Source organism: Lepisosteus platostomus, chromosome 9 (assembly GCF_059453375.1).
Source record: "Lepisosteus platostomus isolate fLepPlt1 chromosome 9, fLepPlt1.hap1, whole genome shotgun sequence".
In the NCBI taxonomy this organism is placed as follows: domain Eukaryota; kingdom Metazoa; phylum Chordata; class Actinopteri; order Semionotiformes; family Lepisosteidae; genus Lepisosteus; species Lepisosteus platostomus.
Window position 1 is genome coordinate 59962032 of NC_142619.1, and position 15127 is coordinate 59977158.

The window sequence follows — 15127 nt, forward strand, 5'->3', positions numbered from 1 at the left end:
AGTATTGGAAGAGTAAGTGAGCAAGTCCTGTCAGCTCCTAGGATCGTGGTTTAGTTGTATGCTGAGTTGACAAAATTCTGAGCCACAGAAAAATTGTAAAACCCTTTCCATTATATGCCCTTAATTCAATTTAAGGCCAGGGCTCATGGGGTTTATCCTTAATGACAACAGTAATAAAGGAAAAATGATTATTTCCAAATGTAAGTAACAATGTAAGAAACAACTATCGGTTTGTGGTTCCGACACTATTGTGCTGACGTATGGGACACCGCATTTCAGCACTAGGGAGTCTTGATGGCTCACAGAAGTTTAGTGTCAGTTGTGTAAGATAGAGAATAAGAGGCAATCTTTCTGTGATATAACATGATCTCAAAGTTTGTTAATTTGTTTTTGCAGACTCGAGAGGAGTGGCAGAATGTGTTTGTGATTGCCTCCATGGTGCACTACACCGGCGTGATCTTCTACGCCATCTTCGCTTCGGGGGAAAAGCAGGACTGGGCCGATCCGGAGAGCACCAGCGAGGACAAGTGTGGGTTCATAGAAGAAGACGAGCTGGCGGAGGAGACTGAGCTTAACAGCGAGAGCTTTGCCTCGAAGAAGAAAACGTCGTATGGAGCCACAGTCCAGAACCCAGGCAATCGCAAGAAAGGCTGGAAATCCAAGAAGGGAGTCACTATGGACCTGCAGGACAATGAGCAGGGCTCTTACCACTATGACAATGGGAACTTCGAGGAGATGTCTCAGTGACACTCGATGGAGTCAGGAGGCAAAACGTCACAGCATAGACTACCGAAGTTTGATATTAGTTTTAATTCGTTACGAAAAAGGCCATTTTCCAGAGAACACACAGTAACACAATGCATTTCCCTGTAATGTTTTTCCTTCCAGCATTCTCAAAGGGACCATAAATTCACCTCTTGATCCTACATACAGATTATGCCTTACACAACTTAAATGTCACGTATGTGTTCGGTAAAAATACAATAGGACCCTACCTGTCTCCCTGCTTGTGAGCAGATCAGATTCTTCAGGGGGTTAAACTGTAATTTCAGGAACAAACCTGACAGATGATGTGTCAGTGGATACTACTAGGGAAGCAGGAAGAACTACAAGGGACCTATAATGGCACCCAAGGCCTGATAACGAACAAGAAGACATATTTAAATGTGACAATGAATAATGTGATATTGGACTCAAAGTTCAAAGGAGGCCTTTTAGCCAAAACACAAAATGTTACCTTTGTTTCTTTTTCAAATATTTTTGTCTGCACCATGATTTTGGCTGGTGCTGTGATCTCCCCAGTTCAAAGGCATGTAGTAGTTACTTTATATATTTTAAACGCTGAAAGTTTTTTTTAACTGTTGTATTCGTGCAAGAGAAGCAAAGTTTGGTGTGATTGCCATCAGTGAAACATACAGAACTGTGGTGGTCTGTCCTGCTCTTGCAAAGACACAGCCCAGATGGCATTAAAAGTCACACTACTCTTCAGTTTCTGGAACCAATACATTCTGCTCGGTCAGGCAGGAGATGTGTTCAGTTATTATATTACATGTGTCCTCTGTTACACACAACTCAATGATCAGGTGTGCCCACTTGTGAAATGTGCTTGAGCAAATCTGACCATCCCAGCATGCAGTGACATATATTGTACTCAAACAGAGCACTGCAGCAACCATAACTACCTACTGGATACATGGACATTGGGTAAATTAAGAAGAACTAAAAGTGTACGTGATTCAAATGCCTTTTTCAAACAATATGCAATTTCACATATTCAGTGAGGGAAATGTCTTTTCCTTCCTAAGGGTTGGCAGATCAGAGAATCAGAGACCTCCTAATGAGAACCTGCAAATTTAATTAGGGATGTTACAATATACCAATAATACAGTATATTGAATATGTTTTTTATTATGGGAAACATATTTGCTTATATGTTATTGTTGTTGTTCTTTCTTGCTTGGTGAGGTTTTTTTAAACATGCACTTTATTATTAAGAATCCAGACATGTATGTCATTGTGTTCAAGTGATCAAAGCAGTCTTTTCTGTGAGCTTTCTTCATGAATTAAAGTTTGTATTGTCACATCTCTAAACCTAGCCGTGTGTAGATGTCTCAGAAAAACATCACTTTGTTGTTTTGTGTTGAAATGTTACCAAATGTGACCCCAATCTCACACACAATGTAGGTTTTATTTGTCAAGTAGCTGCTTTAAATAATGGGCCTTTTGTCTCCTGTGCTATAAAGTCCAGGTTTTATAGGCCAGGCCACAAAGCTTTTAGCAGCCCGTGTTTCAGTTGAGAGGGAAAATTACATTCGATTTCATACAATGCAGTAACTTTTTCAGCAGCTTTCCATTGTACTTCATGCTGTAGTACTTCCCAATACATTATATGCTATATATATTCTGAGCACCAAAAGAAAGAATTACCACTAATTCACAAAGCTATAAAAAATTATCTTCTTTTTTGGAGTGGGTGGACCCACATTTTATTGAGTATGATACAGGTAAATTGCTGTACCTGTTAGCATTTGTCATCAACAGGGGTTCACTGTGAGCCACAGCAGGCTGGGAGTGTGTGGAGACCAGGCTGGAGGCTATACAAGCTCTACAGTGTACGTCATGATGCTGTACTGCAGGATTCTGCTGCCTCTCCTGGAGCCTGGAGCATGTGTCTGCTCGCTGGTCTCTGAGTCCCACACGTCACACACCCCAAATCATCCCACGGATGTTCAGTGGGGCTCAAGTCTGGACAGTGGAGCATTCGTGGCATAACTGGAACATTGTAATGAGAAAACCATTGTGAGATTGGTAGCAAGAGGTAGTGCACAGAGGACATGCACTGCCCTGCTGGAATGATGTCGACTCACGTTGGGGCAGCAGGTGAGGTCTCAGGACTTGATCGATGCACCACAGTACAGTCACACAGTCAGTCTGGACAGGCGGAAATCTGTAGCAACTGGACACACCTGCCCAGAAATAAGTGTCAGTATGGTCTCCTAGATCATGGTCTATCACTGATGAACTTTATTTGGCCATAATGTCTTGTAAGGTTAGAAATTTCAGACTGTGAACAATTCCAATAGCAATTGACAGTCCAGAGACAGTCCAGTTTCCATCATGCTGATGGCATGAAACCCTGCATTAATAATATAAATTATTTTGATGGTCAGTATACACATACATGTTTAAAGAAATAGGACCACTTATCAGCCTCAGAAAAAAATAAAGATTTACTGCTCCTTAGGAAATTAGTATAATTGTTCCTTACTGGCAGGAAATGCTTTATCATATCAAAGCGGCATTCCTCTGTGTCAGTGAAAACAAACAGACACATTAAAAGCCCAGTTCCTGTCTGTTTCAGTCAATTCTCACTCAAAAGGAGCAATCTGAGCAAATTGTTCAGCCTCCACTTGAAGTGACCTGTTTCCCACCATCTGTGTGTAAACATCCTTTACTTTATCTTCAAGCTTCAAAACATGTACTGAATAATGTGTCCTTTGTAAGTTTGATAAAGGCCCAATTAATTAAAGATGAATCTGGATTCATCACCCCACAATCTCACCCGTTCTAAGAGCTTGACTACTTCTCCCTTTTCCAAGAAATATCAGTAAAAAACTGTGTCCCTTTGTCCGCTGGTGAAGTTACTACGAATTTTGTCAATACTGTTTCTTTGCACAACACATTTTAGAATACAGAAAACACGGATATGCCATTCCAATTTCACATGTTGGGAATGTAAGATTTTCAAGTGTTATTCTATATATTTCTGGTTGGTTTTGTTTAATTCCAGGACTCCTTTGTTGAGCAAAAAATTATTTGCATCAGTCTATATCCCTCACTTCATTTACTTTTTCTCATTCAGGAGATGGGAAGCAGTGTAGCATAACGGGTAAGTCTTTAGATCCATGACTGGTGAGTTTAAGTACTTACTGCAGACACTGCTGCTGTATACCTTTAGGGTTATTGTACCCTGATTGCTCAGGTCCACCCAGCTGTATGAATGGGGACTGATATTTGCCTGAGTGAGGCTCTGTGATGAACTGGTGTCCCATCCAGTGGGGAACCACATGCTCTCTTTTACCTAATGACTCTAAGCTCTAGACTGATGGGCTGATGTGGCTCAAATATGGAGCTACCTTCTCCTTACCTATTCAGGATGTGATGTATTTTCCTCCTTGTGAACTGCAAAGACAGAGGAAACTGTAGCTTTTGCTCTATGAACCTCTAATTGGAAAATTAGACATAGACTGTTTTCACAACACAGTCGGGGCAGTGCAGTGTCACTAAGATATTGAAAGAGAAGAACACAGAAGTCACAGTTTTATTTCAAAAACTGGTTCCAATTGCAAACTGAGCTCCTAGGAAAATGATTGCTACACCTTAGCAAACAGCCAGGAGAATGAACTTCAATGTGAAGAGAAGTTGAACATGAACCAGATCTTGCAATGAAATGTGACACACCACACACCTGGAGGAAATCATGCCGGGCGTGTGTAACAGTGTGTAACAGTAATAATCCCAGAACCCCAGAGCACAGGGACTCAGGTGGAAACTCTATGGAAGTGCATTTAAAACTGAGAACAAGAGGCACTTCTTTATGAAAAAGGGTTGTGGGAATAATCATCTTGTTGACAGCCTGGCTTCCTTTGAGAAATCGCTGGATGAGATCATTGGAACTCCAAGCTACTAACTACCAAATGGGCCAGACGCCCCAAATGAAACTGTTCTTGGGATCTGCTTAAAATACAGTGGCCGTACAGGCAGAAGCCTATTTTACTCACTATCCTCGACAGTGTTTTGATTTACGCAGTTGTTTGCATACATCCTAGAGCAGGGAGGATGCAGAGCTGTCCATGCTTTTCAATTATGATACAGGACAAGTGAAGCTCACTTGCAGTGCCCATGATGTCAGGCAGCTATTATGTGTATGGCTGCAATAAAGAACTCTCAGAAAGGTTATATCTAAGTATTTATTTAGGGTGAAAATGACCACTTTTCTTTCTGAACAGCATTTTTGCTGAACAGTGTATCCAAGTATGAAGTATTCTTCATTAGGCTTCATAGACCTGATTTCATTCTCTTAACTTTTCTGAGCAGTATTACTGATTACAGTGACATAAACCAGTTTTGTTCAACTTCCAGAGTTTTTTTTATCATTGTGGTTTTTATTTCCTTCTTACAGATAAATTCACAAAGTTTGATTGACAGAAAAATGGTAGACAAAAGGTACAAGGAGAAGAAAATTCATTTATTACACTTATTACACTTCATAATAACAACAATGCTATATTACAGAAGGTAATGTTTCAGTGAATTACTGAAAGTGCAAGTATTCAGGCAGTTCAAAGTTCAAAAGTGCGCAAACCAAAACAAATTGACACAGCTGCCTGGAGAAGATCTGAAGTGTTAATGTAATAAGAATGGATACACCCTTGAAATGTTCAGAAATCACCCGGTGGTCCTGTATTCAGAGTTTCTGAGGATTAATGATGCACATCAGCTACTCTCCTCCAGTATCAGGTAGATTCTGATTGTTGAAGCCATGTGAGATTGATGTGTATCTATCTCTCGATTGAGGGATAAAAGGGCTTGGCAAAATTAATGAGCTAATGAATCAGGTGTTTTACAGCGGACACCCCATAATAGAAATAGACATCCCAGAAAGTATAAGTCCACTTGCTTTGAATTTCAGACCAAGGGTTTTAGATAAGGCCTCTCATTACCTTAACAAAAAGCCTGCTGAATGCCAGAGTCTGAATGGCTTGTCAAATGGAAGAAACAGACATCCTTAAAGGCCGAGTCTGAAAAGGCGTCGCTCAGAAAGCTGTGTTGCACTCTATACAAAGCTGGAGATGCAGTGGTGAGTGGCAAAGGTTTTGTTTACTTCAAAATGCTGTCTGTTGACTCAAAAGCCCTGTTAGTGTGATGGCTGGCGATGGAGCAACAGCTCATCAATGATTTAACAGTTGTTTTTATATACAGATGTCTCCAAGCTTGGTTTCAGGAAATCTTCACTAAAACCTGCCCATGACCGAATAGAGCAGTGCTTTTGTAATAGTCCTAGTTGGAAATCCAAATGCATTTTTCTTGATAATAATATTAAACGTTTTACGGCCTTTATTTTTATAACTGCTCCCAGTATTGACTGTACTTCATTTGAAAAAATCCCTTGTATTACCAGCCTGGTTTGCCAAAAAGCCGATGCAACATTGAAGTGTCACAACTGAAATCTGAAGTAGCACAGAATCGCAATATCACAATGCTGAACTGGTCAACTATTTTTTCATTACCCTAACAGACTTTTTCTTGAAATAAGATGTGTCGGATACAGACAATTTGTTGGTAGAAATGATTTTGAAATGAATAATTTGTAAGACAAATCTGTGTGTATGATCTATTCTGATATCTTACGTGAATGTTACAAGGCAAAACAGGTGTACATTTTCTGTTAAAGTTAATTATAGAACAGAAACAAAATCCAGTCATTTTCTTCTTCTTTCATTTTTAGTGTAGTAAAAATGAGAATAGTACAAGTGTCATCTTTATGTTCACAGCAACATTGATATCAGACATTTTCATGAGTAAACTAAACTCAGTGAAAGTTTGTCTTCATTTTGCACTCTGAACCCCGAATAAAGCCGTTAAACAACCTTGTAATTTATTACTGTGGAGCTTATTTTAATTAAAAAAAACAATTAAGAAACACCAGCAGCTGCATGGCTGGCAATGCCCATGCACTCCGAGACAGGAATCGGAGGTTAAATACAACTGAATCAAGACAGATTATCCCTGAGGAAGACGTTGCTCAGCTGATGGAGAGCAGCCAGCCTGTTACCCGAGAGCCGATCAGGAATGAGAACATGTGATCGGATCACTTAACTAAGGGATCTACTAAATCAATAACAAATTAATTTTGGGAATTTCTCCATTCATTTACAAATTTCATTTTTACACACTATACTTGCTTTATATGTCTGCTACCTCTCTCGTCCTCACACCTGAAAAAGGCTCAACAGCTGAAACCTTTACTTGTTGACCCAGATACTGTATCTGCTCGAAGCTCTGTTAAACCCTTGTACCAAACCCAGACTTCATTCACTGCTTTTTCATCCACTTGACATGCAGGGCCTATAAATCCTGAAATATTTACATGGAAATAACATGTAAATGACAAATAAAATGCCTGGTGCTTCATAGATACATCCCACAGCCGAAACAGAAGACCCCTGAAAGATCAAATGCATAACAGCAGGTAGGTATTGAGGCACACTCGATATAGGAAGTAGAAGACAGAATATGATACCAAACAGGGATTGAAAACATAATAAACTTAAGTGTCATTTACTGATACAAGGATGTATAGGATACAAGGGATGCTTACGCGTGTTTTCTTCATATTTCCACTCTTTCTTATGTGCACAGCCTTCATATAAAATGTTTAGGGCATGATATATATCTTCTGTAGAAATACAGTATGTTGCAGTATCATTACATTGCTTGTGGAAAAAGAGAAGGAGAGGTGTGCTTTAGCGTGTTTAGTTAATAAGAGCTGTGCTAGACCGGTACATACAGTTGCCAAATCCTGGATCTTTATTGACTAATCTTCTCTCATCAGCTTCATTGTCTTTACAGCACTCGAAGTCCTGAGTACACTGCTGCCGAATAAGCTGCCATTAAACATACAGTGTTTGCTTAGATCAGTCCAAGGCCAAAAAGCAGCAGCCATCGGCAGATCTAAAGAGCATAAATACAGTTAACCCATTGCCCAGATTCACTGTTTCAGTACAGACAAGGGACTCAATATGCATGGAAAAAAATTGTTAAATTAATAATAAGAACTTAAAAATCTGCTCTGGTACGTATTTTTATCTTTGGTATTTCGGCATTTCGTCCTTCAGTATTGCTGAATCTAATACTTTAACTGGAAATTAATAATTAATTAGTTTATTTTATTAGCAATGAAAACAAATTCACGCTTGACTGCGATTGAATCATGTGGGAGAAACTTTTTCATCATTTCATCATATTTTATTATACAGGCTTCCAAAGCTCTTTATCTGAAGGAGAGCACCCCCTCCTGGGTGACATGTGGCAGGCATTCAGAATGGACCTCAGTCAAGGAACCACGATCAATACGATCATATGAATAGTGCGCTGGGATCTTTAATGACCAATGAGGGAGAACGTGTTGAATGATGGTACAAAGTACAGCACAGTGAGAATATCGCCCCCTACTGGTCCACCAACACCACTTATTCAACAAGCAGGCTTTTGTTAGTATAGACCAGGCCCAGCCTTGCTTAGTTTCTGTGAGTGGATGAGATAAGCCTACAAGGTAGAAATGCTACTGCTATGAAGCAGCACACTAAACAGAGAAAAGGTTTCATTCAGTCCTTCATATGTTACTCAAGAACAAAAAAAAAATGTAGTTCTTAATTTACATTTCACTCGAGAATTAGCTTGGAGCAACTGCTATTTACTTGACCATTTGTTTGTATCTCTTGTGTCTTAACCTGTGACCTGCACAAGAAAACATGACATATCATGTGGTTTTATGATTTTCATCTTATGGACATCTTATTTAGCAGAAACCATTAGACAGAACCTTTTTTAACAGAACGTCTAAAATTTTCTTATATCACGTGTCTTCCCCATTACATAAATACTCCAGTGCTGCCCACAACTCATCTGACCTGCACATCTCTTCAATTTCCCCTCCTTCACCCAAGCTTCAGCCTCACAGCAGCTCCCTGGCTCATTCCTCATGGCGAGGGGGTTATGAGAGCGCTGATCTTTGGCCAGTTCTGTTAAAGGAGGGTTAACTCTCAAGTATGAGCTGCTCTATCCCTCTGGATTTGGCATGTTAGTATCAGAATGTGATTGAACTACTGAGAAGTTACACATTGATGTAAGCTGTGAAGAGAGGGACACCCTGGATAAAGTTTAGAACTCCATTTTCGATAAATCTGACAACAATGGCCCAACCTATATTTACCAGTAGGGGGGAAATATAATATTAAACTTAGTTTCAAAAACATAAAATCCAGAACAGTGCAAACTTATGAGCATGACCAATTCCACACTTACTGAGCCGTCTGCCACTGGACTGGAGGTGCTGAAACAACAGGAAGGCCTTAGGAAAGTTAAGTCCTTGTTTTTTAACTTTACTTAAACACTATTAAAGGTTTCATCCTGCATGGCATATTGATAGAAGTGTAATTATACTAGTTATAACCATTACATACAAATATAAATAAAATGCTTTGGTCAAATTTTCATTCAAAAATCTCTTAGGGTTTGCTATGTGGTGGAGGTGAGGATCCCCATTACTTGTAAAGCGCTTTGAGTGGAGTGTCCAGAAAAGCGCTATATAAGTGTAAGCAATTATTATTATTATTATTATTATTATTATTATTATTATTATTATTATTATTATTATTATATGCAATGAAAATAATTTTAAAAAAACTAAATCCAGGATGTGGAAAGTAGTGGACAGTTCATTTTGTTATGGGTCATTCCAGACTTTGATACTGTTACAATAGGATGAATTCCTCGTTAAAAAGTTTGGCTGCCTTTTAAACACGAGGAGCTGGCTGGGGGAATGCAGCTGCTGATCTACAGTGGGGCTTTACTGAAAAAAAACGGAGAGTTTAATAAATAACCACTGGCCTCTTTCTCCCTGACCCTAGACAGTCGCAGTGGAGCCTTGGGCTGGAACAAATGTTCCTAGTGGTAAATACTGATAGTATTAAAACAATGAGGACAGCCAGAGCCCAGTGTGGAGCAGAACACCACAGGATTTCCAAAGCAGGCAACCACCAAGGGAAGGTAATGTCTACTCTCTGAAACTCTGAAAGGTAAAACTGCTGCTGGAATAGTCCCAGCCAGTGTAGCATGCAATCTGGAGCCCCATGTGGCATTTTAAGGGTTGTATTTAATTTGATGTGGCAGTCTATTGAACACTGTAATGTGATTAAAAAAAAAACTAATTTGGAGATGAATGACTGCTGAGCCATATTTTAACTGTGCCATAACATTTTTTGTAGGTCATGCACTTTGATTTATGTTTATTATGATTTCCTGCTTGATGGAACTGTATTTTGCTGAGATGCCATACACTAATAACTCAATATTTCATAAATCATCACTTGACTGAAGCAGAACGCTAATGGCAGAGAATCACATGGGCTAGTAGGACATGCAATGCTTAATGTTCATATCATGGAGGTTTAAGGTGATACAAACAGATGTGGTGCATACAGTAAGTTCAGTTTCTGTAGAAATGTTGGTAATTTAGTCTGATTTCGATTTAGAAATACTGTATACTGCACTGTGTAATGTATACAAAAATATCCATCCATCCATTTTTCTAATTGCTTTATCCAAGGGTAGCCGGGCAATCAGAGACTACCCTGGTAAGCAACAGGGAAAGGCAGGCAAAACATACTTAAATACTGTACATTGTAAGAAATATCATAACATAACTTTATTAGCCCTATACAATTTCTTCCTGAATTAGGAATTTGCCTTTTTGCATACCTAGCTTGCTCTCCGTGAGACACAGACAGAGAGAGAAGCTTGGGGTCAGAGCACAGAGTCAGCTGTTGTACAGCACCCCTGGAGCAGCTGGGGTTAAGGGCCTTGCTCAGGGGCCCAACAGAGTAGCCAGCTGCAGGATTTGAACCGGCAACCTTCCAGCCACAGGCACAGAGCCACCACTCTGCACATATATGTGTTTAGGTATACAGTATAGTATACAGTTCAATACAGTATAGATTTCACATACAGACATTCATTTCAAAATGCATTCCAAAGAAAAAAAAACATCTGCTCACAATTTCAGTTCAACTGAGAAGCTAACCATTATTAAGAAGCAAAATGAAAGTAAAAGGTCTGTGGACCAGTATTTACCTCTCCGGTACAGTGGCCTCAGCATTTACTGTACTCGCTGTAAATTGAAATACTAATAAATGATATAAGGGGTATCTCTAGAAATGTGATCAACTGTAACATATTTCCAAATTTCTAGAGATACCCTTTGTATATCTGTTGTATTAGAACTGACTCTTATTCAGAGATGACTTTTATTCTTCATGGTTACTAACTGAACCTAAACAAATTTCTTCAGAACAACTGAACATAATGTACCAGGTGTTACTCTTGTTACTCATATGGGAGCTATATACCTGTATAGAATGTACTCAGAGGAGCTTTCATAATAAGTATGTTTATTCAAATGAGGGTACTTATGAATGGGGTATGTAATTCAACAGGGGACCCATGCATGCTTTCATATACAGATTAATACTATGCAGTAGAGACGTCTTAAACACAAGTACAGCTCCTCTGACAAATCCCATTAAACTCCTATTACCTGCATGTGTGTTAAGGCTTCATGGTGTACAAGATACTGCATGTGATAAAAGAAACTACAAAAGTTAATACTCTTGTACTGCTAATGAGATGCAAATGATACGGTATATTCAGATTTTCAGAAGGTTTTGGATTAGGTTCCTCACAAAAGATGAACTCTCAAAATTGCAGATTATAGGAATTCAAGTAAATCCATATGCCGGGGCCCTGTGTTCACTTCCTGGGGTGCTAACTGTGTGGAGTTTGCATGTTCTCAGTGTGTTGGCATGGGATTCCTCCACGTTCTCAGTTTCAAAGACATACCAGCAGGTCAACTGTTGTTGTTGTTTTTTTTAGAAAACTGGCCATGGTGTGAGTGTGTGTGTCTCTGTGTGTCTGTACCCTGCGATGGACTGGCGTCCTGTTCAGGGTGTGTCCTGCCTTGTGACAACTGCGTGACCAAACAGGCACCAGCTTCCTTGAGGCTCTGTATTGGATAAAGCAGTTAGGAACCACATGGATGGACTGACAATTTGGCTCAATTGAGCATTGAATGATCTGCTTCAAATTCCTTTTAGTAGTCAATTTTTCAGTAATGGTCATTATGGCAAAAGACAATGACCCTGACAGACTAAAAAACTTAATGCTTTTTGGTTTTAAACAGAGACGTCTATAAGGAGACCTAATTCAAGTAATTCCGATCCTTAAAGACATTAACAAAATCAATTCGATTGACATTTTCAGAATAAACAGCAAAACAGGAAATGGATAAAAGAAAATTGAAAAAGGAAATTAGAAGGGCTTTTAAAACTGAGAACAGGAAACATGTCTTTTCACAAAGGGTTGTGGGTGTGTGGAACAAATGATTTGGCTGTGCTGTCAAAGCCAGTATCTGGGATTCATTCAAGTGATGAATGGGTGATTTCCTCCAACACTAGATATCAAATGAGCTCGACAGGTCAAATGGAGGAGACACAGTGTTTCTCCACGACCGGGGCTGGGGACTCATATTAACTTATTACTGGATGATAAGCTGGAGTGGTCTGGTAACACTGACGCCCTGTACAAGAAAGGTCAGAGCCAACTCTATTTTCTTAGGAGACTCAGGTCCTTTGGTGTGTGTGGAACACTGCTACACATTTTTTATGAATCGGTGGTGGCGGTGGCCATCTTCTACGCTGTTGTGTGCTGGGGCAGCAGCATCATGACAAAAGATGCAAATAGGCTCAATAAACTTATCAAGAAGCCTGGCTCTGTGTTGGGGCTGAGCCTTGACCCCCTGGAGGTGGTGGCTGAGAGGAGAATGCTGACCAAGCTCACAGCCATCATGAACAACGCCTCTCATCTGCTTCATGGGACTGTTATTGGGCAGCGGAGCACATTTAGCAACAGACTGCTCCAGCTACGGTGTTCAAGGGAACGTTTCCACAGGTCTTTCCTCCCGGCGGCTGTCAGGGTGTATAACGCTGCCCTAGGCTAGGACTGTTAGCCCTTCATCTGCTCCTCTATGGACAGCATGTTTACTCCATTGTACTTTTTGGATAATCAGTCTGTATAAACCTATGCACATTTTGCACATATTTTATTGTTTTTACAGTGACTATGATCAGCACATTTTGCACACACCTATGTATTTATTTATATTTATTTTGTTGTCTTTTGTTTTATAACTATTCTGATGTCTGTTTTGCTTGTCTTGGGCTGGACTGCTGTAACACATCAATTTCCCTACGGGATTAATAAAGTATTATCTATCTATCTAATGCCTGATGCAAGAATTAGAATGGACCTAATTCAAACTGCATAATATTGTCATGTTACTAATAGAAAAACAATACAAAATTATTTGCCCTACCGTGATGCATCATGATCTCTCCAAACCTTACAGGATCTTCCTCCTTCACCTGTCAGAATGAAACAAAATATCTCCTTGTTGTTGTATCAATTACAGAACAATGTCTTTGTATTGAGTAATATTATACTGTAGGAACAGCATAAATATTCTTGGAGTCTGTGATGTCTCCTTGATGGGTTTTCACTACTGAAATGGTTAAATATTTCTGAAGTTGTCAGTCCATTAAGCCACTTCGTAAATGAGGCTTCGGGCCTTTTGAGAGTTTTAAAAGTTTTAAAACAGAATGTTCCCGGGAAATAATTATCCTTAAAACTGTGTTGGTACTGAAAAATAACAGTTCAGAAAAACAGCGCAAAACATGTTTTCTCGAAACTTCGTATTTCCTTTAAAAAATCACGAAGCGATTGTTGTGTTTGAATTTTTTTTTCCAATACGACTTGAAGAGTCTTAAATTTTGCTCCAACTCTAAAATGTCAGGTTTTATTATAAAGGGTGTTTAAGTAAATTAATACAGCTGGAAATTCTGTACAAACCAGATGAAAGCGTGACACACCTTGAAGGTGACATTTCTCCAGTGCGTGCGGTTTGTAAGGACACTTGGAGAAATGAACACGTCTTTGTGTCTCGCAGGACCGTGCTGCTAGTGTGACCTTCTCAAGCCAGCTTCATGAATGAGTGGGCGGGCTCGGATATTACTGTGGTGGGTCAGCTCCAGACGCCAGCAAGCGATGGGTTCCCCTTGTCGGAAAACTCACAGTTCTTCGGTAAGGTATGACTTCAGCTGTACGAGGGTGTCATTGTAACAGACCTCGTGTGATTCTGTGGCAGTGACCTAATCCTGTTTGCAAGGAACAACAACAACCACAAGGATGAAGTGTAGTCTGTAAGGATTATGCAGTGATTTAGTGCTCTGGATGGGGTCTTCCTGGCCACGGGACGAGGAGGCCGGGACCCCCATGAGGCGTAAGCCGAGTGTGGAGTGACCAAGGGGCAGCTGCAGAGGCGGAGATAGGGTGGAGGAGGGAGGCAGGACACGTGTGCAAGGGAGAGAGGAGGATAACGTATAGTATAGTTTGTAATAATGTTTAGTTGAATGAATGTTGACAGCAGCGATAGCGAAGTGCTGACAGGTCAGTCCGACTGAACTGGGCTCTTGTCAACTCCCCCGAACTTTCGGGACCCCCACCCGAATCAGGAACCAGAACAGCACTGAATTCTCCCGACAGAACCCCGGTCTTATTGAGGTCTGGCCGGGCAACACGCGTGACAGACCGTCTACCTCAAAGCTGCATTAGGTGCTGTATCACCACCGCAGGCCAAAACAACACTGATGCCGACAAAAGCTACAGCGCTTTCTCGCGAACCATGTGCAGCTCCTAAAAGCAAGCGAATGAGATTATTAAGAAAGTATGGGACCAACAGGTTCACGAACTAATTGCATTTCAGTAGCGTGCTCGGGGTTTGTGCTCTTGCGTCCCGATGTGGAAATCTCGATCAAATGAGAACAGTTCAAAACAGTTCAGCTTTTATTCTTTTCCCTCCACCGCTGTGCCCAGCTGCACCCCAGAAAGGAAGAGCATGAACACACTGCTTGCATCTGCGCTGGCAGACAGACATGAAAGTGAGAGATCTTAGACGTGGGTGTCCTTTTAACTTCTTACACTTCAGCTGAAGTGGATTCTGAAAGGCTGAACATAGGCAACATCACAGACTTCATGTTTTCCAAAGAAAATACACTCTAGGTTTTGCATTAATAATCTTTAAAGGGTTCGTTTCACATCTAAGATTGTCAACGTCCAACAATGTAAACCTATTTTCGATGGTCTTTGCGACTATCCCGACTTTTACATATTTAAAAAGGAAGATGGAAACGACACACGAACACTCATTAACAAGCATGGGAGAATCAGTTTATCT

At 40.2% G+C, this 15127-nt stretch overlaps 2 protein-coding genes across 3 annotated transcripts in view; both read left to right on the plus strand.

Annotated features, from left to right (window-relative positions):
* Positions 1-2091, plus strand: part of slc17a8 (solute carrier family 17 member 8) — a 34358-nt gene extending 32267 nt beyond the window's left edge. The window contains exon 12 of the mRNA XM_088645917.1: positions 397-2091. Within this exon, the coding sequence (XP_088502043.1) occupies positions 397-747 (351 nt within the window). The 3' untranslated portion in view covers positions 748-2091. The remainder of the gene's footprint in view (positions 1-396) is intronic.
* A 7580-nt stretch (positions 2092-9671) lies between these two features.
* Positions 9672-15127, plus strand: part of nr1h4 (nuclear receptor subfamily 1, group H, member 4) — a 32829-nt gene continuing 27373 nt past the window's right edge. Inside the window, exons 1-2 of one of the 2 annotated variants that reach the window (XM_088645918.1) lie at positions 9672-9831; positions 13841-13974. In XM_088645918.1, the coding sequence (XP_088502044.1) occupies positions 13878-13974 (97 nt within the window). In that variant the 5' untranslated portion in view covers positions 9672-9831; positions 13841-13877. The remainder of the gene's footprint in view (positions 9832-13840; positions 13975-15127) is intronic. The other variant, XM_088645921.1, reaches the window with a different exon arrangement.